This window comes from Chelonia mydas, chromosome 10, assembly GCF_015237465.2.
Source record: "Chelonia mydas isolate rCheMyd1 chromosome 10, rCheMyd1.pri.v2, whole genome shotgun sequence".
NCBI classification, from domain to species: Eukaryota; Metazoa; Chordata; order Testudines; family Cheloniidae; genus Chelonia; species Chelonia mydas.
The window spans coordinates 50872423-50896839 of NC_051250.2; the positions used below are offsets into that span (position 1 = coordinate 50872423).

Below are 24417 nucleotides of genomic sequence, written 5' to 3' on the forward strand. Positions count from 1 at the left end.
TACTAGCCTCATTTCTCAGAAACAGAGGTCAAGTGACTTGGCCAACGTCACACTACAGGTAGCTGGCAGAGCTGAGATTAGAATCCAGGTCTGCTAGCCTCTTACCTTCTTTACTTTGCCTGTCTGTACAGTGACAGATAGACTATTTGAATTACTGGTTGTTAAAGTCCTTAATGGAGTTGCCTCTGGCAACCCTGGAGTCCTGCTTCTTGAACCTTGTACTAACAGACACCTCTGCTCACACATGCTGTTGAAAGGATCCCACTTCTACTACTGAATTCAGTGCTGATTGCACTTTTGCTATGGTGGGCTAAACAGTGTGGCATTCATTACCCTCTGAAACCCATCTCATTTCCTTCCTTCCCTCCAACTTCAGTGCCTTACAGATCTCCCCTCCCCAAATGGATTTTAGAACAACGGCTGTTCACTCCATATTGATTATCTTTTCTTCTAATCTCTTTCCTTTTAACCTTCATTTGAATGTTTCTATACTTAACTGGGTTCATGATTATTTTCCAATCTATTTCCAGCACCCTGATGGATTTATATATAAATATTACTACTTGTTCTGGATTTTAATGATGCCAATTAGTATTTTATTAATTCATATGTTGCCATAGTTTCCTTTGACTGGCACTCTTGAAAGGAGTATGCACCTACAAGAAGGGAGACTACCTCATGCAACTGGAGTAGCTACAAGCATACATGGAAGCAATGTTGGCAGCTGAAGCACATGCAAGTAATTTTACACTTAGCATGGGGTCTGTTAATGCTGAAATGAGTGCTAATATTTACACTCATGATAAAGTCAGACGGACAGAAGCGTTCCAAAAACACCTCCAAGCAGAATGCTACAATTTTACAGAATTAATCTTCTAAATCTAGTGAAGACTTTCAGGATTTAAAAAGCCAAGATACCCACCCAAATGACTTATTTTTGACTATCCACATCTTAAAATGAGTATCTGTTTTGAATTTAACAAAGTGGATGCTATCACCTCTGGTTGAGCAATTGTAATGAAAGCTGTTTTGCATGAGGAAGAGAAAGGGAAAAAGTGTTATGAGGAAATTTTCAAAGTACTGGGTAGGAATTTAGCCACAAACCCCACCCTAAACAACTTCACTAGGAGTTGGCAAGTTAAACATTATATGCTGCTTTAAAATGTAGGGGTAAACGTCATTTTCTAGGTCTCATGCAATGGCTTGATGTCGCAATATTTGAGTTATAATCACTATGGGGATGTTCATAGGTGACTGTCTGCCCAGACCCAGCTGCAAGAAGCAGGACTAAAGCAGAGTAAGTATGACTGCATGTTGTTTGTGGAGAGTTTCTAATCTGCAAAAGTAATCCAGCATCAATATTTATGCAAAACTCAAAGAGGAAGTGTAGTGGGAAAATGTTGCAATTTAAAAATGATAACTTGGTCATCCCTGGCTGAAACTAAAACAGTGGTTCTCAAAAAAATTTTCCACGGACCACTTGAAAATTGCTGATGGTCTCGGCGGATCACCTAATGATCTTTCCAAATGTTGTTTGTATGGTTAACTAACTATTGTAAAGAGCTTTGGATAAAAGCGCTATATCAAAAAAAACTTAAACAACTTTTTTTGTTCTACAAATAAAAGCACACAACTTTCTAATGTGATGGATGTGCCCCCTCTTCCCTGCTGCGGCAGCCCCCGAGCTGGGGCTGGGAAGGAGGGGGGGTCTCTCCCCCGCCACAGCAGCCACAGAGCTGAGGCTGGGAAGGAGGGCCATCTTTCCTCAACAGCTGCAGCCCTGGAGCTGGGGAAAGTTGCCTCTTTCTCTGGCCGTCAGAGCCCTGCACATCCCATATTCTCCGCACCCCCTCTTCTTACCCCACTGCCCCCTCCCATCTACCCCCTATTCCCCCCAAGGCAACTACCTCACCTTACATGTGCGTCTTCTCCTGAGTCCAGGCACCTAATTTGTGTAGTCATGCCTGCGCGGCTCCACTAATTAGGTGGGTGGCCCTTCACTCTCTCATATGCAGCCGCCCAGGCACGTACCTTAGAGGGAACTATTTTAGGACCACCTGAATGGAGCTTGCGGACCACTGGTGGTCCACAGACCTCTGAACTAAATCATCTGTAAAAGTAAGAGAAAAGAAAAGAAAAAAAAAAAAAGGGGGGGGGGGGGGAGAGATGGCTTTGCTTATTTTTGATGCATCAAGAAAGCCGGAAGAGGTTGGGGTTTTCGTTTGGTATTTTCCTTTTAATTATCCTGCTTATTACTGCTATCAGAAATTCAAGTCTCATCTATCTGTTGTTCATGTAAGACCCTCTGGACAACCAACGAACTAGTAAGAGGATATCTCAGATAATATTTACAGTGTCAGTCCGTCAGTAAGCATCATTGCCAATGGATCCCTGAACCTTTGCAGAACCTTCTATGTGAACCTAAACTATGTCGTCATCTTACCAGTGCCCCAACGGGGCTCTGCATGGGCACAAGTTGAGCCTCCCCTGAGCTCCCTGCAGGATCTGGGGCCAAAGTGAAATCTCACAGATAGGAAGTGATTTTTAATTAGACTGTTTAAAATGTTTTGTTAACACCGATTTACCAGGGAAAGGAGAAGAGAAGGAAAGAAGGCAAATTAATGTCTCAACTGTCAAAGGAATATTCTTCCAAGGAATCTAGTTTCTCAGAGTTTATCACTCTGTACAAAAATAAGTTAACTGTTCTTTTAATGGCACATGCTCTCACATGACAAAGAGATGCATAACAATATATTGTAGTTTATATCAAGTCTCTGGCTGGTCGAAACTTCACTTAAAATTACAGATTGCGAATGGGGTTTTCAGAATTACAGTAACCCTCCCACCCTCACCATAAACGAGTTAAAAGCCAGTCTCAATTCTTCTGCCATCTGCCTTAAGCATCAAAACAAAGAAAAGCAATGATGAAGTCAGAAAAAGAGCTAAAAAGAAAAGGAGTACTTGTGGCACCTTAGAGACTAACCAGTTTATTTGAGCATGAGCTTTCGTGAGCTACAGCTCACTTCATCGGATGCATAGCATATCGTGGAAACTGCAGAAGACATTATATACACACAGAGACCATGAAACAAAACTTCCTCCCACCCCACTCCCCCGCTGGCAACAGCTTATCTAAAGTGATCATCAAGTAGAGCCATTTCCAGCACAAATCCAGGTTTTCTCACCCTTCCCCCCCCCACACACATACAAACTCACTCTCCTGCTGGCAACAGCCCATCCCCCTTTGAAACCCCTCTTTATAATGCGCATGATAATCAAGGTGGGTCACCTCCAGCACTAATCCAGGTTTTCTCACCCCCCCCCACACACCCCCCTTCCAAAAACCACACACACAAACTCAGAGCTGGGGCCACATTTTGTTTTCCTGCTCTCACTATACTCCTGCAGACACTAATACACGATAGTACATTTGCAGTATGTCCTGATATTTGCTACTTGTCATTGCAAGTAAAAGCAATGCTTAGTCTAATGCAAGAACTTTCCTGTCTGGCCTAAGTCAACTTATTTTGGAAACATCAAACTGAGCATAGAACTGCCAAACAACTGCTGAATAAGAATTCAAAATAACATGATGGGAAGTAAACACTCATTCCCCAAGAATAAATAAAATAAGGTAATTAAAGTGCTAGGAACATGCTAGCATTGAAGCGTGCTCATCGGAGAACAACAGATTATTTTCTACTGTTTACAATTCACTTCCTAAATTGCACTCAACTGTAATGGCTGCAGCCCTGATACCTTTTGATTATGTAAGCAATTGAAAAACCTGGTAATAGAAACATGCAGCAAGTTCCATATTTGTTTGTATTCTTTAAACAGATACTGGACGAGCAGACACTCAGGTAGGAAAAAAACTGTAATTACGCTATAACTTCTAACTCAGGCTAAACAGAGGTACTAGTTCCTGAGGAAGTGGTTAAACAAAGAATAGAGAACCAGGCCAAACAAAAATTAGACACTGCTAAAAGTAGGGCAGTCAGTCAATTCTGGCTTTTTTGTCAGGGGCTGTGGAGAAAAAAAGGTTACTTAAACATAACTAACATTACACAAGGATGCTTCTTTAATAATAGCGAAAAGTTTAGTTTTCAGTTTACAGAGATGCCATATTTTTAGGCAATTCCATCAGAAAATAACTAGTGCATTTTTCCCCACCATTAGTTTAATCTAGCAAACTATATCATATATGATTTTACTTCAAAAACTGTTATTTAATCTCAGTTTGTCACAGTTTGAATAATCAATATCTGAGGGTTTTGTTGCTGTTTAATTCTTACTAGTGCAAACATTTACTTAAATGACACGTTAACCACTCTTGAAAATAAAGAGTACATACATTTGCAAAAAAAATTTTTGTTTAAAAACCAAGCCTTGTAAGGGAGATAAATATTATAGAATACAGTAGCATACACCTAAAAAAGACTTTACACCAATATAAAAACAATAAAAACAAGACAAACAAATCAGACACAGACAATTTCAGAGGGAGGCCAAGGAAAACCAGAACAGATTGCATTGCAATTCTCAAGATCCTACCTATCTCTTAAAGAGAGGAATCCTCTGAATCCCCGAGTAGTCTGAGGTCACAACGTATTGGGGGGGGGGGGGGGATTCTAACAGCCTATTTATTGCAGACCATGCCCCTCTATTCTGCCTGCCCGACAAAAAGGAAGCCATCAAAACATTCCGAGTGAACAAGATACAGGAAGAGAGTTTCAAGAGTCCACCTGAGTAAAATATGTTACTTACCAAATGAAAGCAGAAAAGTAAGGCTACGTCTACATTATGGACCTTACAGCAGCACAGCTGAACCACTGCAGCTACACCGCTGAAAGGTCTCATGTGCAGCCGCTCTATGCCCACTCCCAACAAGCAGCGGTAACTATGTCAGCAGGAGATGCTCTCCTGCCAAAACACTGCTGTCCACACCAGCACTTTTGTCGATGCAACTTATGTCCATCAGGGAGGTGTTTTTTTTTTTTTTCACACCCCTGACTGCCAAAATTTTACTGACAAAAGTGCTAGTGTAGACAAAGCAGTTATCATTAGCCATCTAAGACCCAGATCCTGCAATCTGATCTGCCTGAGCAAACACTTGCACCTGCACAAAGTGTAAATGTGGCTCAGCCGAGGCACAAGGGCCTGTCTGTACAGATCTAGTGTAGCTGCAGGGCCTCAGAGAGTATTGAGATATTTTACAGGAAAGGTAAATCAGTATCAATTTGCAATATTCTAGAAAGATTAGCCACCTTCTGTGAAACTGCCTTATTTAGATACGTTTCCTGTCACTATTTTGACTAGATCCAAATGGGTAACAAAAAATTTTTAAGAGAAATTTCACAGCCATATTTGTAGAAATCCAGATTTAATAGATGGTCTCAAAAGAGAAAAGTTTTAGAAAAGAGAATTTGTTTTACAAACTATTTAAGAATGCTGAGCGATAAGCGTACTCATCTATCATATCATTTACAAAACAAAAACAAAATAAAATCCCCACTTACAAGCAAGGAAATTACTCATTAAGGATACCAAGGCTTACGCTGCCCCCAAAGTAAGCAAATTATCAATATCAAGTATAAAGTAATGCATATTCCATCACAACACAAAAGCCTCTACTCTGACCTAAATGAAAACAGTTTCCCCTAATAATCTCAGAACATAAACAAAACACAAAACCCTTACCTGGTTTCCAAAACTGAGGGAGCTGGTTTTGGAAACCACTTGGCATTTGCTTTAGTGGGGAGAGGGAAGTCATTTATTTGTTTTGTTTTTCTAAACATTTTTTGCACAGATGAATGAAGACAAATAAATGTGAAGTGAAATGGCACCAGATTACTAAAATTAAATTATTTGTGTCAGTCAAGTTAACCACGGCTCCCCAGGGCCTAACCTACCTTCATTCCAAATACTGGTAAAGAAGGATAAAACTGCTTGAACTTACGTGTCAGACCCAAGACTCGGACTCACAGTGGAAAGTTCCACAGCTCCTGCCTAAACCACAACACCTTTCAACTGAGTTACTGAACCCAGCTAAACCTTAACTACCCCATCTAAAAAACAGACTAATAATACTTTGCAATTATCTTGTGCTTTTCCACCATCTTGAAGGGTGCAGGGAAGGTGCGTGAGCTTTATTAACCTAATTATAATTAGACAAATTGTAATTAGATTGATTCCAATCTGCATGATTCACTGTGCTATAGTGGTGAGCTGTGTATCTTTGCTTTGCAAGTCATCTATACTTCTATATCAGTGGTTCTCAACCAGGGGTACACATACACATTCCAGGGGGTACATCAAGTCATCTAGATATTTGCCTAGTTTTACAAAAAGCTATATAACAAGCACTAGTAAAGTCAGTAAAAACTAAAATTTCATACAATGACTTGTTTATACTGCCTCAGTTTATATGCCTCTGCTAAACCTCCTTGTCCACATTTCTTCCTACGCCAAAGGGGCCTTTTGGAAACATCCAGCAGAAAGAGATTTAACTAGATCCTGGAATTTTTTTTTCACTTTTCAGAAGTTTCCCTGGTGAATTCAGATATATACCAGTATTCTTCACTGCCATGTTCTCTTCTCAGACAACTTCCCTGACATAGAAACACATCTAGTGTCCAAATAATAGCAGCACCTTTAACATCTATTCCCGTCCTTGAAGACTGTATCATGCAATGGCCCAGGCTAAAAAGCTGTTTCATATTTTGTGGTGCAATATGATTTTTTGGGGCAGACTGAGGTAGTACAAACACATTCATAGAGAAGTCATTTCAAAATATATTAATTTCAAATAGTATTTATTTACTCAATGTAATCCAACAAGACATAGCTCTAAATATCTGAAAACATTAAGTTCTTTTTTTGAAATTGGAAAAGGAATCAAAATCAACATTATATTGGGAGTGTGGGGTTGCCACATTAAATATAAAAGAATTCTCTCCCCTCCATAAAGCACATGCCTGCTGTGCTGAGATTGGAACTCTGATCCTTCAGCTCTAAAAAACACAGGTTTCTACTACTAGTGCCGAAGGAAGATCTCTGCTAACCAATACCTCTAAAAATTCCTTACTTTCTTTCTAGGCTGAACTAACAATAAAGGGCAACTTGCTGACAGATATGAAGGGACTGTCCATCCATTAAACATTTCCATTTGGTTTAATGGAAGCAAGATTGGGTCCAAAACTAAATAGCACAAAACATTAATGAGCTTTGCTTAATTAGAACCTATTTTCTTCAGAGACAGCTGGTACATGAGCTTTTAAGGAGATTTATCAATATACAAAGTTTGAAGGGTTATTTACAAGCCATTCTTGAGCTGAAGGACCCAAAGAAACATTAGATTATTAAAAAAAAACACTACTGGGCTTTGAAATTTGATTTAAGTGACCTTTAACTCAAACAAGTCTAAAAATGTTTTTGCAAAGAAGCTCTCTCCTTTGATTTCAGAGTAAGGCTAGTAATTTTTAGGCCAAACCAATTTTCCAAGCCAAAGTTAAAGGACAAAATAACAGAATGGAACTTGGTTGCAACCCTAATCCTACAAACAAATCCTCATGCACACAGACTCATATCCTCACAATGTCACTGAATTCAATGAGATTCTATGGAGACATAAAGGGCTCGGGCCATCTCAAACTGACTAAAGAATCAGGGTCTTACTATGGAGTGTGTTCTTTCTCTACACATGATTCACTGGGTTTTTTTCCCTATTATAGGAAGAAAGAAAGAAAATTAGAACTTTGCTCTCTCCTTATTATGAACTATGGCAGAGTCTAGTACTGATGGGGATGGAGAAGAAAGGAGGTGGAGCTGAGCTGAGAAGGTTAAAGTCTGTGTACATGTACTTTTACAGCATATTTGTCTTGGCACTGCTTACTACAGTCCAAGATTGCAATGCCAAAAAAAAACAGTGTGGCAGGATGCTGCTACCTACCCAAATGAATAGAGAACAGTGTAACTGGGTTTACGTAAGGAAAAACATAACCAGCAGTCAGTCAGACCCAATAAACTCCTATCCCTGAACATTCTCCCACTTGCATTGATAGCATTTGGACTCATATTTATAAATAAAAGTTTGGAAGACAGCGGATTAGCAATGCCATTTTGTAAAGTTGTTTTAACTGGGTAGAAAAAGAGTCTCCTATTTCAGCATTTGGATTTCCACTCTAAACATATTTCAGTAGGCCAAAATTATTTACCCAAGCGCTCGCTCTCTCTCTTCTACTTTTTAAAATCCAACAGACATCTGTGGACATCACAATATGAGGCTCTGAGCAAATGCTGGTTGCAGCTTTTACTGCATCACAAGCTACCATGCAAAGATAACACGAGTTCCAAGCAAATATATTGAACTTCTGCAAGAAATACAGTTCTACAGCCAAAGGAATCCTTCAATACTTAATAAAAACAACCATGTGTGTTATTTTTAAAACCAGGTATTCAGCTGACAGTGATCTGAAGTAGTGGAGGTTTTAAGCATACTTGAAGTGCAACCATTTCCTCTTACAAGTACTGAATATTTAAGCAGAGACAATCCTAGCTGTCATGAGTTTTTCTAGAGGAACATTTTACAATTTCACACTGCACAAAGCATCAATTTGTCTTCTCCATTCCAAAAAAGTTGGCAAGACCCTTCAAGCTTGCACAGGTCTGCTTAGAAGTGTGCTGTGATAGGTGAGATACGGTTGGCTGCGGCTACAAGAGTGAGTCTGTGAAAAAGTGAAAGGAAAGTACCACATCTGAGCTGTTGAGAATCCTTTTTTTAATTACACGGTTTGCACAAGAGTCCTGAGAGTGTGGCATGTCATAAATTTAACTGGTTTTGCCTGGGACTATTGCCAATATCCTAAACCCAGCAGAAATTACAGAAAATAAAATGCATGGAAACATTTAGCTCTAATTGGAAGTAGCAGAAATCTGCAAACAATATTTCATGTGACAGTACTGATTAGAAGGGATTTTCAGCATGTTTCTCCACAATTTCTGCCTTTCCTAATGATTTATCTCATTTCTTCCTTTCATGTTCTTTCACAAGACCCACTGACCCATTGCTCTAAGCAATCAAAAAAAATCTTAAGATAGAACTTCCCTGTGGGTGTCTCACAATGCACTGTGTGTTGTCCATTTATTTAGATTGCAAACTCCACAAAGCAAGGAACATGCTGCCTTTTGCATTTCATCCTGCACAGAACACACTACCAGGCTTCAAATAATAATCTGGGGGAATGGCTTGCTATGTTTTAAAGAGTGGAACTTAAACTCTCCAGTTTCTGAACTATACTGCCATGTTATTTGTGATTAAAGTTCTAGGTGTTGTCTAGGAATGGGCACAGGCCCTTATTCTTTGATTTGGAGCAGAAGACTCCAGATTTGGCTGAGTGCGTTCACAGATACTGCCTTTTATTATTCTCACAGTTCACCATCATCAATCAAAAGACCTCCAAAGGAATCTTGACTGTTAGCTTCAAAGGGAGCTGTTAGCAAACGGACTGTTAGCTTCAAGGCCAATACACCTCTTCAGCCTGGTGCACACCTTCCACCTAACCACCCTGCTTCTGATAATGTTATTTTTCAAACGTCAGCTATGTAGTGCAGATAGCATTGTTATATTATTGCACTTCTCATGAAAATGTTTTGAGATGCCTCCACATTATACAATGAAGTGTCATTGCCATCAAGACTCTTTTCGGGGATAAAAAAAGTATTAAATACGTGTGCATCAGTCAATCTAACACTTAGAAGGCCTTCGAATCCAGGGTACCTGAACCAATCCAACCTCTAAGTCACTTCTTATATTAAGGACCCACTCACCAACGTATTCCAGAATGTTTTGTTGTCACTGGTGGGTCATATGGAAGCCAAAATATTCTCTATATATCAGTATCTTCATTCTCCTTTTCAGAGGAAGGTCAGCTAACTCAGAATGGGACAGATCACACATCCTTTGGAGATACTTTTGGGCCATGTTAAAGGTCGTAGAAACTGAAATTCCAGGATAAAAGGAGGGAAGACAATTACCTGGCTAAATATTTTTCTCCAATTTAGGACAACGAAAGACAAATAAAGAAATCTCCCATTCATCCGGCCTTATCCAGTCCCACTAAGTCTTGACAACGTATGAAATTATACATAAGCCATTTTCTTTTTGAATGGTATATTACCATTTAGCAGAACAAGCAAAGAATAAGATTCCTGCTAACGGGGTTCACTTCTTAGGCGACAAAGAGCAAAAACAGAGGTGACAATGAGGAGTAACTGAAGTTTTATTCTCTCATCTTTGAAGGAAGAAAAGCATTGATCACATTCCTACTTAAAACAGCTGAGAACAATGGTACATGGCACAGAAATTCTGCCATAGGCAAATCTTCATATAAAAGAGTCATCACAGCTCTAAGGGAAAATTGGGATCCATTACCACCCACCACAAGTTGACTTCTGTGCGCATCATTCAAAGTGCTACTGTCACTGAAATGGGTCTCTAGGGTGCCACAAGTACTCCTTCTCTTTTTGCGAATACAGACTAACACGGCTGCTGCTACTCTGAAACCAGATAAGGAAGATTTCAGAGTAGCAGCCGTGTTTGTCTGTATTCGCAAAAAGAGAAGGAGTACTTGGGGCACCTTAGAGACTAACCAATTTATTTGAGCATAAGCTTTCGTGAGCTACAGCTCACTTCATCGGATGCATTCAGTGGAAAATACAGCGGGGAGATTTATATACATAGAGAACATGAAACAATGGGTGTTACCATACACACTGTAACCAGAGTGATCACTTAAGGTGAGCTACTACCCCGGTGGGGGGGGAGGGGGGGGGATAAACATGGGGAAATAGTTTTACTTTGTGTAATGACCCATCCACTCCCAGTCTCTATTCAAGCCTAAGTTAATTGTATCCAGTTTGCAAATTAATTCCAATTCAGCAGTCTCTCCTTGGAGTCTGTTTTTGAAGTTTTTTTGTTGAAGTATTGTCACTTTTAGGTCTGTAATCGAGTGACCAGAGAGATGGAAGTGTTCTCCAACTGGTTTATGAATGTCATAATTCTTCATGTCTGATTTGTGTCCACTGATTCTTTTACGTAGAGACTGTCCAGTTTGACCAATGTACATGGCAGAGGGGCATTGCTGGCACATGAGGGCATATATCACATTAGTAGATGTGCAGGTGAACGAGCCTCTGGTAGTGTGGCTGATGTGATTAGGCCCTATGATGGTGTCCCCGAATAGATATGTGGACACAGTTGGCAACGGGCTTTGTTGCAAGAATACGTTCCTGGGTTAGTGGTTCTGTTGTGTGGTTGCTGGGGAGTATTTGCTTCAGGTTGGGGGGCTGTCTGTAAGCAAGGACTGGCCTGTCTCCCAAGATCTGTGAGAGTGATGGGTCATCCTTCAGGATAGGTTGTAGATCCTTGATGATGCGTTGGAGAGTTTTTAGTTGGGGGATGAAGGTGATGGCTAGTGGCGTTCTGTTATTTTCTTTGTTGGGCCTGTCCTGTAGATAAGAAAGAGTATCCTGTGCACCACTGCAGAGATCATGTAACACTAACAAATAATAGCCTATCAAAATAGGCAGCTCGCATGGGAAATGTCACTCAGACTACTAAATATGGACTAGAATAGTTTCATCTGGCAATCCTGTGAAGGGACTGAAGAATTCAATGTAATTGATAACTGGCTTATGTTTTTACTGAATGCTTTAAATTTAGTGTACTAACTATAAATGTTTCTTTATCCACTTGTTAGCAATTAATACCGTACTTCTGATTTACCTGTCCAAATCATTTATATGGGATTTTGTTATTGTTTCTAGGTTTTATTTAAAAAATGTGAAACTAGTGGGTGTGCACTCCTGAATATAGCACCATTATAAATCTAGTCAGTTTCTCAAAGAGTTTAACTCCTTCCCACCTCCCCCCAACTGTAATAAATCAGTTCAGCATCCAGCACAGTATCTTCCCATAAGCGCTAGCTTGGCGGACATGCACTTGCCTAACAAAGGAAAATTTGTTCTAATCGCTGAACTTCTTCTTTTCTCAGAAAACAGCACGTCTATCGATCAAACTTCACCTTTCTGTACGAAATGAGGGTTTCCACAACACTGACGTTTTCATGTTGTCTAGGAGACTGGCTCTTTTTTTAGTTAAACAGTTGCATTAACAGCTTAGTATATTTTCAGCTTTGGTAATGTTATCTTTCTTTGAAGGGTAAACCTTAGTGCCTTTTGTCAACACCATGAGGTGACACATCCAACCATAATGGCTAGATTTCCAGGTAAAGAAATATGCAGAAATGAACAAGTTTTCCTTTATGCAGTCTCCCTCGCTAACCATTACTCTTCATTATTCCACTGAAAGACAAACTCTAGTGTAAAAGCAAAAGCTTTAAAGAGTAAAATAACTGGTTTTACCAAAGAAAGCAGCAGACCCCACCTTGACTCCAGGAAATGCCAATCATAGAACTCAAGCAAGCTGCAGAATTGTCCCACACTAAAGCATCCATGCAATAGGACAAAAAATAAACAGCACTCGCACATTAAAAGAAACAACTGACAACTTAATTAACATTTCATTGTTCCACGAACTAATATCTCAAATGACACTTCCCCACACCATTGCCCACAGACACAGTTATTGTTACAAACGCGCCTATTGCTATATATACTAAATGCGGAAGGGTTTGGGGGGGGGGGGGTTCTGTTTGTTTTAAGGCTAAACACAACAGTCTAAACATGTTGACAATGAATACAGAGAAGAACGTAAACTAAAATGACAGCTACCATCAGAGATCATCTTTTTGAAAAACTAGCAATAATTATGGTGCCATAAACAAGTTGAATTTAGAGCAGCTTGGGCAGAGCAACCCTTCAAAGGGAAAGCTTTGAACAAACAATATCCGGACACAGATGGTACTGAAGAAATAATACAAATATCACAGATACGTATTTGTGTTATTAAGTCAATATGCAGAGCAGCGTTGACTCCTATATTGCTCCGGCACCATCCATCTAGAATATGTAAATGTTCATTTATACTGTATAGATTTTTACACAAGGATCACACTCCACTTTATTATTTCACCACTCGATCTACTGGCTCCTTCAGTCTACATAACAAAGTGGTATTTTTTTACGCACCCCCCAGTACTCCCATCCAAACCACATCGTGCAAAACCCTGGACAAATACAAATGTTTTAAAAAGAAGACAGCGCCTCTCAGGCTAAGCAGCTACTTTTATACTGATCCTACGAGATTCACAGGCCCCTTTCTCCACATACCCTGCGCTCGGCTTCCCCTGGGTAGAGACGAGCGTGCTGCTCCTCGCGCAAACAAAGGGGGCTAGGAACAGAAAACCTGGAATTCCTTGGCAGGAGAAGCAGCCATGAGCCGGCGGGGGGAGGAGGAGGGGAGACACAGTCTCCCCGCCCGGCACAGGAGCTCAGTCTGCTACACCCTGCCCGTCCCAGAGCCCAGACAAAGCTCTGCAGGGAGGGACAGCGAGACACGCCGCCACCCACCCTAGGCCTGAGGGGCGCGTGTGGCGGCGGAGCAGCTTGCTGCCCCGCTGGGGGAGGGGAGCTTGAGCCGGGCACCGGCTCTCCGGGGGTCCGCACCCCCCCGTCCCTCACCCGGCGAGCCCCCCCCAGCCCAGGCGGCAGCAGGGAACAATGGGGCCCCCGGCGCCCCCTCCCCGGAGCCAGCCCGGCCCGCGCTGGGGAGGTGACTCCGGGGCTCCCTCCCGAGGAGAGGTCGGGCCGGCGGGCGCCGCCTAGGCCGCGGGGTCTGGGGCCTGCCGTGCGGGCCGCGCCGGGGACACTCACCGCTGCAGCACCAGGAGGAGGGCGAGCCCTGCGGGAACCGGGCCGAGGCGGGAGCGATGCAGACGCTGGAGCCGAGGTGCGGGCACTCCATAGCACAGGCGGGCGGCTCCTCACAGCAACTGCGCCCCACTCACAACAGCCATCTTAGAGCCAGCGCCGCGATCCGCCCGCCAGGCCTTCCGCGCCGCCCTCCCGTCCGCGCGCCGCGATCCGCCCGCCGGGCCTTCCGCCCCGCCCTCCCGTCCGCGCGCCGCGATCCGCCCGCCGGGCCTTCCGCCCAGCCCTCCCGTCCGCCCTGCCACGATCCGTCCGCCGGGCCTTGCGCCCCTCCCTCCAGGCCCTCTGCGCCTTCCTCCCGTCCGCCCTGCCGCGATCCGTCCGCCGGGCCTTCCGCGCCACCCTCCCGTCCGCCGGCCCTTGCGCCCCTCCCTCCCGTCCGCGATCCGCCCCCCTGGGACCTGGGCTCTGCACCCCTCCAGACCGCTCTCCCGCGATCCGCCCGCCGGGCCTTCCGCGCAGCCCTCCCGTCCGGACAGGCTTTGGGGAGGGGCTTCTTCCAAGCTCTGCCCAGATTCTTTAAAAAAAAAAAAAAGGAGTACTTGTGGCACCTTAGAGACTAACCAATTTATTTGAGCATAAGCTTTCGTGAGCTACAGCTCACTTCATCGGATGCATACTGTGGAAAGTGTAGAAGATCTTTTTATACACACAAAGCATGAAAAAATACCTCCTCCCACCCCACTCTCCTGCTGGTAATAGCTTATCTAAAGTGATCATCAAGTTGGGCCATTTCCAGCACAAATCCAGGTTTTCTCACCCTCCGCCCCCCCACAGACAAACTCACTCTCTTGCTGGTAATAGCCCATCCAAAGATTCTTTTAACAGTGGGGGCAGCTGCCCGCGGGCGGGGGGGGAGTAGGGTTGCGAGGTGTCCGTTCACGGGAAAGTCCAGTCGAAAAGGGAACCTGGCATTAGGGCTGACCGGACACTAAAAGCCTGGGTGCTGTGGGCGGGGGGAAGCGGCGGCTCCGGCAGCGGCACGCATGCAGCAGCTCGGGCCAGGGGCAGCCCCTTTGAGGAGCCGGGTTCACAAGCCTGCAGAAGAGGACAGAGTGCAGGAGCCCCTGGCAAGCAGCGTAAGGGGCTCTCAGCGGGCATGGGCTGTGTCCCGGGAGGGAAGAAACACGAGCTGCCCTGCCCGCCAGCACCTCCCCGGTCACTCTCTCAGGCACACCTGGCTCACCGCTGTGGGAGGTGTGAGCCAAGCGATGGTTTCAGAGGTGCTGGTACAGGCTCTGGTGTGTATCAGCTGTTCCCCGGCCTGGCTTGTCATAGAGTCATCATCATGGTTTAGGGCCAGAAGGGCCCATCAGATCATCTAGTCTGACCTCTATATCACAAGCCACTAAGCCCAGGAGCACCTTCACATTGAATCCAACAACCAAAATTAGTCCAAAATATTACAGCCCACTATTATGTGCCACTGGCAGAGAGTAGGTGGGACCGAGGTACCCCCATGCCCAAGGACAGTACAATGGCAGGGAAACGATTAAAAGAGGGAGACCTAGTTATTCCCATCAAGTGTACTGCATGCCCATGCTGCAGAGGAAGATGAAAAATCCTCAAGGACTCTGCCAATCTACACTGGGGGGAAATTCCTTCCCAACCCAACACAGAATCACAGGACTAGAAGGGACCTTGAGAGGTCATCTAGTCCAGTCCCCTGCACTCATGGCAAGATTAAGTATTATCTGGACCAGTGGTGGGCAACCTGCAGGCTGCATGCGGCCCACCAGGGTAATCTGATTGCGGGCCGCAAGATGTTTTGCTGACCCTGACCATCCGCAGGCCTGGCTCCCCTCAGCTCCCTGTGACTGTGGTTTGCCGTTCCCGGCCAATGAGCGTGGCAGGCCGCAGGGACATGCTGGCCGCCGCTTTCCACAGTGCCAATTGGCCGGGAACGGCGAACCGCAGCCACTGGGAGCTGTGGGGGGCTATGCCTGCGGAGGGTCAACATCAGCAAAATGTCTTGCAGCCCACAATCAGATTACCCTGATGGGCCGCATGTTGCCCACCACTGATCTAGACCATTCCTGACAGGTGTTTGTCTAACCTGCTCTTAAAAGTCTCCAATAATGGAGATTCCACAGCCTCCCTAGGCAATTCATTTCAGTGCTTAACAACCCTGACAGTTAGGAAGTTTTTCCTAATGTCCAATCTAAAATTCCCTTGCTGCAATTTAACTCCATTGTCCTATCCTCAGAGGTTAAGAAAAAAAAAATGTCTCCCTCCTCCTTGTAACAACATATGGCAATCAGTTAGACCCTAATCATGTGAGCAAAAACCAGCCAGCCAAGCACCTGAAAGAGAGCATGCTCTGTACCACCTGAGCCCTGGCTCACCCCACCCACCTCTGTAGTGGCCATCCGAAATGATGAAGCATGAGCTTTAGAAACATGAGACAAACCAGAAGCGAGTCCAAGGACTGTTGAGCTTTTTCCCCTACCATCACAAGCAACCCGTCATACAACTGGACTCAGAAATTTGTCTAGCTCTCTGTTTCTTCCAACATAGGTAAATTGTAGTATTGACAGTCCTGAATATAGAACACAGCTCTTGTTTTGCAGGTGTAATTAGTTCTATATATTAACAACATGGGTCACTTTTTTAGATCAATGGGAGAAAGGAAGTAGATGCCTTGGCATAAAGACCTTCACTTGGTTATATGGTAGGGAGCTGTCACTGTCTCCTTGCATGCAGAGGGACGTAGCTGTCAAATGACTGATATACAGGAGCCTAGGAGATGGAGTTGAGCCAGTATCAAGCTGAGGAGACCTCATGGTGAAATAGGTTGTTGTACAGTATCCAGCCCTAACAGATTTCAGCTGGATACAATACAATGGTGGAGGGTGTGACTGCTGATGGGACCAGGGAAGCTTTAAGAGAAGGGATGAGGCACATCAGAGTATGAAAAGAAAGAAGTAAATAAGATTTTTTTTAATCAAAATTGTATTTTTTAACTTGATCTCATTCTCTGAAATGGCTGAACTCTTTTTGTTGAAGCTTTCCAAAAAATTCAGCCTGAAAATGTTCAGCCCAAATGGTTAGAGTTTGGCAAAGTTATAAGCCACTAAAAACAGGGTCTTATAAGGGACAGTATTGGGTAACCTTAACTACCAAATTAACCTGAAGTAGTAGACCCCGTCCAATATTAGGTGGTATCATCCTGGTCTCTAAGGTGCACTCAGCCCCCATGCATTTACTATAGCTCTGGACATTTAAAAGGAAGCGTGAAGCAGACTAAATGAAATTTGTATGTGGTGAGACAGAAGTTATTCAAGCCATCTCTTATTTATGATGGTACAGCCCATGGTGCTTGCTTACTCTAAGAACTATTCACAGGAGTATGTCTTGTGAATAGTTTTCTATTTTAGAAAAAGTGCAGTGTGTTAATTTACATTAGAGATAAGAAGGTGATGCTTCGTCTGTACCTTCTGGGGACTGTTCTCTTGCTGCAAATATATTTACCTTACACTTTGAAGAAAAACAGTTACTTGACTTAGAATTTGGCTTCTTTAAATAAACTTCCTGCTTCTGTAACATAAAGGTCACAATTAAGTGATAAGAAATAGTGCAGGTAGGCAGACAACATAGAAGGCCATGTTTTAATGATTCCACAATCTGACAGCTTATATTATATCAATACAAGTGTACTACAGAAAAAAACCCAGTAGACTTTTTACAGCAGTGGTTCCCAAACTTGTTCCGCCGCTTGTGAAAGCCCCTGGCAGGCTGGGCCGGTTTGTTTACCTGCTGCATCCGCAGGTTCGGCCGATCGCGGCTCCCAGTGGCCGCGGTTCGCTGCTCCAGGCCAATGGGAGCTGCTGGAAGCTGCGCGGGCTGAGGGACATACTGGCCGCCGCTTCCAGCAGCTCCCGTTGGCCTGGAGCAGCGAACGGCGGCCACTGGGAGCTGCGATCGGCCCAACCTGCGGACGCGGCAGGTAAACAAACCAGCCTGGCCCGCCAGGGGCTTTCCCTGCACAAGCGGCGGAACAAGTTTGGGAACCACTGTTCTACAGTAACATGCAACGCTGAGCATTGTAATAATGGGGGCAGTAAAGATCAGAAGATTGCCTGTTGCATTCCAGTACTTCTGAGTCTTGCATTCCTCTGCTCTTTCTCATTTTTTGGCTGCATTCTGCATTGCATATGGACAATTGGCACAGGTACAGCAGGTGACTTAAGTGTTACAGCACCATTTAATAATGCAGATGATTTTGGAACTAACATCTCAGTAAAGATTCTCTGAGGAGGAGTTTGGAAAGCATCTAATACAATGCACTACTGAGCCACAAGAAGTCTTAGGAGAACATTGTCTTGCTGTCCCACACAAAAATAAAAGGAGTACTTGTGGCACCTTAGAGACTAACTAATTTATTTGAGCATAAGCTTTCGTGAGCTACGGATGAAGTGAGCTGTAGCTCACGAAAGCTTATGCTCAAATAAATTGGTTAGTCTCTAAGGTGCCACAAGTACTCCTTTTCTTTTTGTGAATACAGACTAACACGGCTGTTACTCTGAAACCTGTCCCACACAAGTAACTCTAATTAACATTAACGGAAATTCTGCATGTGCATGAAGGGGGGAGAACAGACTCACTAAATGCACATATGGTCCAGTTGCCCACAATATCATAAACAATTTAGACTAAGCTTAGTGGAGTTATTCTTCATTTCCAGCTGTGTAGTTAAAAGCAGGATTTAGTTCAGAGATACAGTATTTTGAGTTAAGTTACCACTAGTGCATCCTGACACTAAGCTATGGGGTTTCTTACACATGTCCCTCAAATGGGATAAGAACTCTCCCATACACTGGACCGGATGAATAGGATGTACAAATCCCAGTATGCATTTTATAGGTTCTTTAGAAAGTATAAACAATATTTCATATAACAAAACCATATGATACAAATCAAGGAATTCACTGCATTAATCCAAGGAAATAAGAAGGCTTTTCTTTCTGGTTAGTACATTTCTATATTAGCCGGGGGGTTATTTTGCTTCTTTTCTCTGGTTGAATATTTCTTCACTCTGGACAATTAAGAGAGAGAGAGATTAAATTAGCACAACAGTTCCATTGTAGGTGCATTCTCTTTTCCAAAAAATGCATATGTTTAACACTGTCCCCTATTTGTCACATTGTTTTACACAAGCCAACAGAAACCTTTACTGGGCCTATCCAGCTCCCCTTGAAATCAAGATGGGTTGTCATTAACTTTGGCCTGCTCCACCTCCTATAACAAGTATGTGAGGCTTAGAATGTTATGCCAGTAGCACACTCAGGAGTCAGTTAATGGAGATGTTTACAGGTAAAATAAATACACTGGGGATGAATGTGGGCTTAAGATATAAAGCTGCTGCAAAACTCTTGTTTTTCCAGCTTCTTCTATATTTTATTTCGAAGCACCAAAACAAAGTACATTAAGTCTGATTTATTTTAAAAAAGCAAGCATGAATGTGGATCTTTGTACGAATCAAAGGAGCTTTGCTTGAACTCTAGCAATTTATTAGTTCAAATTTTCCTTGTTTCATCTGGTTTGCTTCACAAGTAGAAACATATAGGAGCAAGAAATACCACCTCAGGTCTACCCATTCCCATAGACTGTGTAGCCTAATGAATTAAAGGCAGATCCTCAATGATATTTAGCCTGCTAACTTCCACTGAAATTCATTTTATAATACATGTGCAAGTCTCCCTCAGTGTGGAAACAGAGATTGAGCTTGAGCCACGACCCACCTCCAAAGTGAAGGTGAGTTTTTGGTTAGCTTTTATCCCCTTGGAGAAAAATCACTGGATTTACAAATCTCATACAATAGCCAGAGTCCCAAACACCTGTATTGAATGGAATGCGTAGTCTTACATTTTCTGAAGGAAAATGGCGAGCGCAGATACCAAGATAACTGCTGTAGTACATCCCACAGTGATTCCAAGCACCAAGCCTGCAGGAAAATCAGTGTATGGTTAACTGGAGAGAATAGATGTCTTGTGTCTCTACATTTCATTTCACCAATGACAGAGACAGAACAGAAGACTGAATTTCTGAGAAAGCAACCAGACTGTGTTGGTTTCCACTGCTGCTTGTGCACCAGTAGCTTCAGGGCACAGCTGGTGCCAGGGCCATTGCTCCACAAATGACTTTGTCTTGTGTTACTTCTGCTGATGACAGAAGTGGCCCTTCTATATCTGATTCCTCCAGTATATTGGATACACTTTCTTTGGTACCCTCTTGCACATCAGGTGCCCTGTCTCGCAGTAGCTGAACAGTACAAGAACTGTCACCTATCAATATACCCCATGGAAAGGCAGTCAGTGCTGAGCCGTAGGCCCAGAAATTTTGACCTGTGCTAGAATGGGCAGCCATGGTATTAACAGACAGCAGCAACAAGGAAGATATTCATGTTCTCGAACCTAAGGATGGGATTGGTCCCCTCCATTGCCCTGGTGAAGGGGAACACCACCACCACAGCATGCTTCCCTCCCTCTGAGAACCCATCAGCCAGGACAGAACATGGAGCTGGGGCTCAGTGAGAGGGAGCGTGTCAGGGTTCCTTCCCCACTCTGAACTCTAGGGTACAGATGTGGGGACCCACATGAAAGACCCCCTAAGCTTATTCTTACCAGCTTAGGTTAAAAACTTCCCCAAGGTACAAACTTTGCCTTGTCCTTGAACAGTATGCTGCCACCACCAAGTGTTTTAAACAAAGAACAGGGAAAGAGCCCACTTGGAGACGTCTTCCCCCAAAATATCCCCCCAAGCCCTAAACACCCCCTTTCCTGGGGAGGCTTGAGAATAATATCCTAACCAATTTGTTACAAAATCATCAAAGACTCAAACCCCTGGATCTTGGAACAATGGAAAAATCAGTCAGGTTCTTAAAAGAAGGATTTTATTAAAAAAAAAGAAAGGTAAAAATCATCTCTGTAAAATCAGGACGCAAAATACTTTACACGGTATTCAGATTCAAAACACAGAGGATCCCCCTCTGGGCAAAACCTTAAAGTTACAGAAAACAGGAATAAACCTCCCTCTTGACACAGGGAAAATTCACATAAAACAAAAGAAACTAATCCGCCTTGCCTTGCTTACATATACTGGTTGCAATATTGGAGACTTGGATTAGGATGGGTTGGAGAAGATGGATTTTTGTCTGGCCTCTCTCAATCCCAAGAGAGAACAAACACATAAACGAAGAGCACAAAACAAAAGCCTTCCTCCCCCCACCCAAGATTTGAAAGTATCTGGTCTCCTTATTGGTCCTTTGGGTCAGGTGCCAGCCAGGTTAGCTGAGCTTCTTAATCCTTTACAGGTAACAAGATTTGCCTCTGGCCAGGAGGGATTTTATAGCACTGTATACGGAAAGGTGGTTACCCTTCCCTTTATATTTATGACAGAGCATAGCCAGGGAGCAGCCATGGCCTGCAGCAAGTTCTCCTCAGGACCTGGTGTGTTTCTGATCGAGAAATAGATTGAATAGGGTGACAGATGAGAAAGGGAGTTACTACTGCTGGAGATGGGTCTAGCATGCAGCTTTTAGCGGGGAAAAGGGAGAGAATAGCCCATGGCAGCAAAGATCTTATGGAAGCCATATGGCCCTGGTGTAGACCAGACCTTAGAGAGTAGGCCAGAAAGAAAGAACATCCCCTGGAATGTACAGGGGGCATGTAGGAGGGATGCTCCACTTTTCCCACAGATCCTCAGATTCCATGAGATTTGCAGACTTCCCTCTCCCCACTCCATGAGGCTGCAAATCCCTCCACTCAGAGGGAGAATGTGGTTCTGCCTTTTCCCCCACCAAGGTTTGACTTTAAGATGGGAACATCAGAGCTTCGAGTATTATCCAACAAGAGGCAAATCCTCCCCCTGACTCCACAGCTGTGAAGATGCCCATAGCACTGGAAGCAATGGGTGGGATACCAGAGGGATGCGTGGGGAGTACGATCACCATGCAGAGCACAGCAGTTCTCCAAAGGGGCCCTGCCTGGTAGTGGACCAGTCAGCAAGGGTGAGGATCAACCAGGGAGCAGGTTGTCTGTGGGGGACACAGCAGCCTGGGTGAGAGGATTCCTCCCTTCTGGGGGCTGAGCAGAGGGTTTACCCCTAAGCATATCAGATTAAATATCCTGCACCCCTGAAATAGTGCTTCTCTTTGGGTTTCTCTGCAACCCCTCAACTCCCTTGAGAATGGTGCCCCTATCTCAGCTCCCCAAGACCTCAGTTCTGGATCCCAGCATGATTCTCTTGGTTGTGCATATTCCCATTAGCGCGTACAGCAGTTCAGCATCAAACAATATAAGAAGCAGAAAGCTGGAAGGATCAGAACAGACTAAACAAAAGATCTGCATTAGCATATCCCAAAGCCCAGTGGTCAGGACACTCACCTGAAGGTGGCAGATCCCCATTCAAATCCAGTTTCCCACTCAGGAAGAGGCGGACTTAAACTGACGGTCTCCCACACCCTGGATGAGTACCCTAACTAGGCTAAAGATTATAATGGAGCTCCTCCTTCCCCACCCCCTGCCCACAGGCCATTTTGTTTTAGCTCTGCAAGCCACTTAGGAGGCTGACTGTCTAACTTCCCCCAGTTAGTTGACCACCACCAGAGCTAGCCTGCAGTCTGGTCTTGGCACCTATCTCTGAGAAGAACGGGGCTTAACACACACTCTTCTGGTCAGCATCTCCCATTGGGTACCTTAGGCAGCTCCCACTCTAGCATGCTGGCTTTGTGGATCACACTTTCAGGTGCCTAGCTCTTCCCATTCACGGAGGCGCCTAACTCAGGCTTTGTGGATTGCAATGTTGTTTCTCTGATTTTCTAGGTGCCCTGATACTCAGCGTTCCAATGCCTACGTCCCTTCCTGGATCTGAGCCAAACCAACCAGGCAAATGGGTCAATTGTTTTTAAATGGCCTTTGTTAATTTAGTGGGATGATATTTATGATTAATATTTATAAATTTTAACCTGCATCTGTCCCTTCAATGTAATGTAATTTCAATTAAGTTGCTCCTCTGGCATAGTGGGAAAGTAATAGGTGACCATTAGAGCTTACTAAAATGATTGGGTACCATTGCAATTCATTACTTTTAGAATAAAGTAATCCAAGTAATAACTGCTTCAGAGAGCATTGACTGGTGAATTACTATTAAATAAAAAGGTGTCATCTTACCTACATCAGGCCCTTCATCTTCCTTTCCTGTTCGTTCACACGCAGGAGCTAAAAGCACATACATTACCACACATTGGTCTTTGGCATTATGATAATGAATTCAGTGTTATTTTTAGCTTCCTGTTTCATTGCAAACCCAATTCAGTAAAGCACTTAACTACACATGCTTAACTTTACTCATTTGCTTATGTGCTTTCCTGAACTGTGGTGTTTATGAATAAAACAGAAAAGCTAAAGAAGTTTCTTCATTAGCTCGAATGCAGCCAGACTGATAGCTTGTAGAGCAGCCTCTAGTGGTCAAGATAAGTTACAAATGCTTGAGCAAGTTTGATTCCATCCAGCAGAGAGCAGTGGTGCACACACAAGTTATCAAATACATGAAATTGCAAAAGGGCAATTTTAATGTCACACAATGGGTATGCTTGTAATGCAATCTCTTTTTCTATTGAAAAATATCCACTTTGAGTGTTTGGAAGAGGGAAGTGTTACAAGTGACTTGCCAATGGAGGAATAAAATGTGGATTTCTGGGGAGAATCTGACTAGGAAGGTTAGCTGTACAGGATGTCTGGAATGCTGATGACAAGGAATTCAGATTAAAATAATCCTTTATGTTTTATACAAATAATATACACGAAACTTCTGTATATATATCATCTGATTGAGAGCTGGATCCTACCATCCTTATTCAGACTGTAAGGTAACAATTTGAAAGCAACAGTCTAATTAAAATTATGGCTAAAGAAATCCTATGGGAGCTATGCACAGGCTGCATGTCTCTTTAGAATGTGGCCCTAAGAATCAGTGCTATAGCATAAAAACCATCTGCTGAGCATAGCAGAACACAACTCATATCATTGTTAAAGACCTATGCATAATGTTCTGCTATAGAATATGTGCAGACAGCTACCATGGACTTCAACAGGAGCCATCCATGAATATTTGAGGCCAGAATTTGGCCATAACTTGGTAGCACTTTGCATACTCAGAGTATTTATACTAAAAGTAGTAAAATACACAAAGGTCAGCTTCATGATCGTTTATGTCAGTTGTGTTTTTCAGCAATAAGAGAGAGAGAGAGAGAGAGACACTAAGTCTGTGAAAAGCACAGGCAACTTTGGCAATAAAAGGATATGGGGGATAAGCAGCAGCCACACCGACAAGTCACCTTTTGTCACTAGTATTCTTTATTGCTTAGGCAGTTCTGAGAATGGCCACCTGAGGTCAGTCAAAGTGTCGGCTCTCTAATACTTACATACAGAACAAATATTAGAAAGACCTTAGGGTACGTCTAAAGTACGAAATTATTTCGAAATTATTCTATTCGAATTTTCGGAAACTATTTTATACATTCAGTCT

General features: G+C 43.4%; 2 protein-coding genes across 7 annotated transcripts in view; both read right to left on the minus strand.

The window, feature by feature from the left end:
* The window catches only part of USP3 (ubiquitin specific peptidase 3), a 60848-nt gene extending 46790 nt beyond the window's left edge, over positions 1-14058 (minus strand). Inside the window, exon 1 of one of the 3 annotated variants that reach the window (XM_037909841.2) lies at positions 13834-14058. In XM_037909841.2, coding sequence (XP_037765769.1) covers positions 13834-13924 — 91 coding nt within the window. In that variant the 5' untranslated portion in view covers positions 13925-14058. Of the gene's footprint in view, positions 1-13290; positions 13503-13833 lie in introns of those variants that run through there. The other 2 variants (XM_037909840.2, XM_027832157.3) reach the window with 2 other exon arrangements.
* A 3762-nt stretch (positions 14059-17820) lies between these two features.
* The window catches only part of LOC114021897 (kunitz-type serine protease inhibitor bitisilin-3), a 64275-nt gene continuing 57678 nt past the window's right edge, over positions 17821-24417 (minus strand). For all 4 annotated transcript variants that reach the window (XM_043524732.1, XM_027832160.3, XM_043524731.1 and 1 more), the window contains 3 exons: positions 23061-23108; positions 19756-19834; positions 17821-18925 (listed from right to left, as the gene is read on the minus strand). In XM_043524732.1, the coding sequence (XP_043380667.1) occupies positions 18859-18925; positions 19756-19834; positions 23061-23108 (194 nt within the window). In that variant the 3' untranslated portion in view covers positions 17821-18858. The remainder of the gene's footprint in view (positions 18926-19755; positions 19835-23060; positions 23109-24417) is intronic.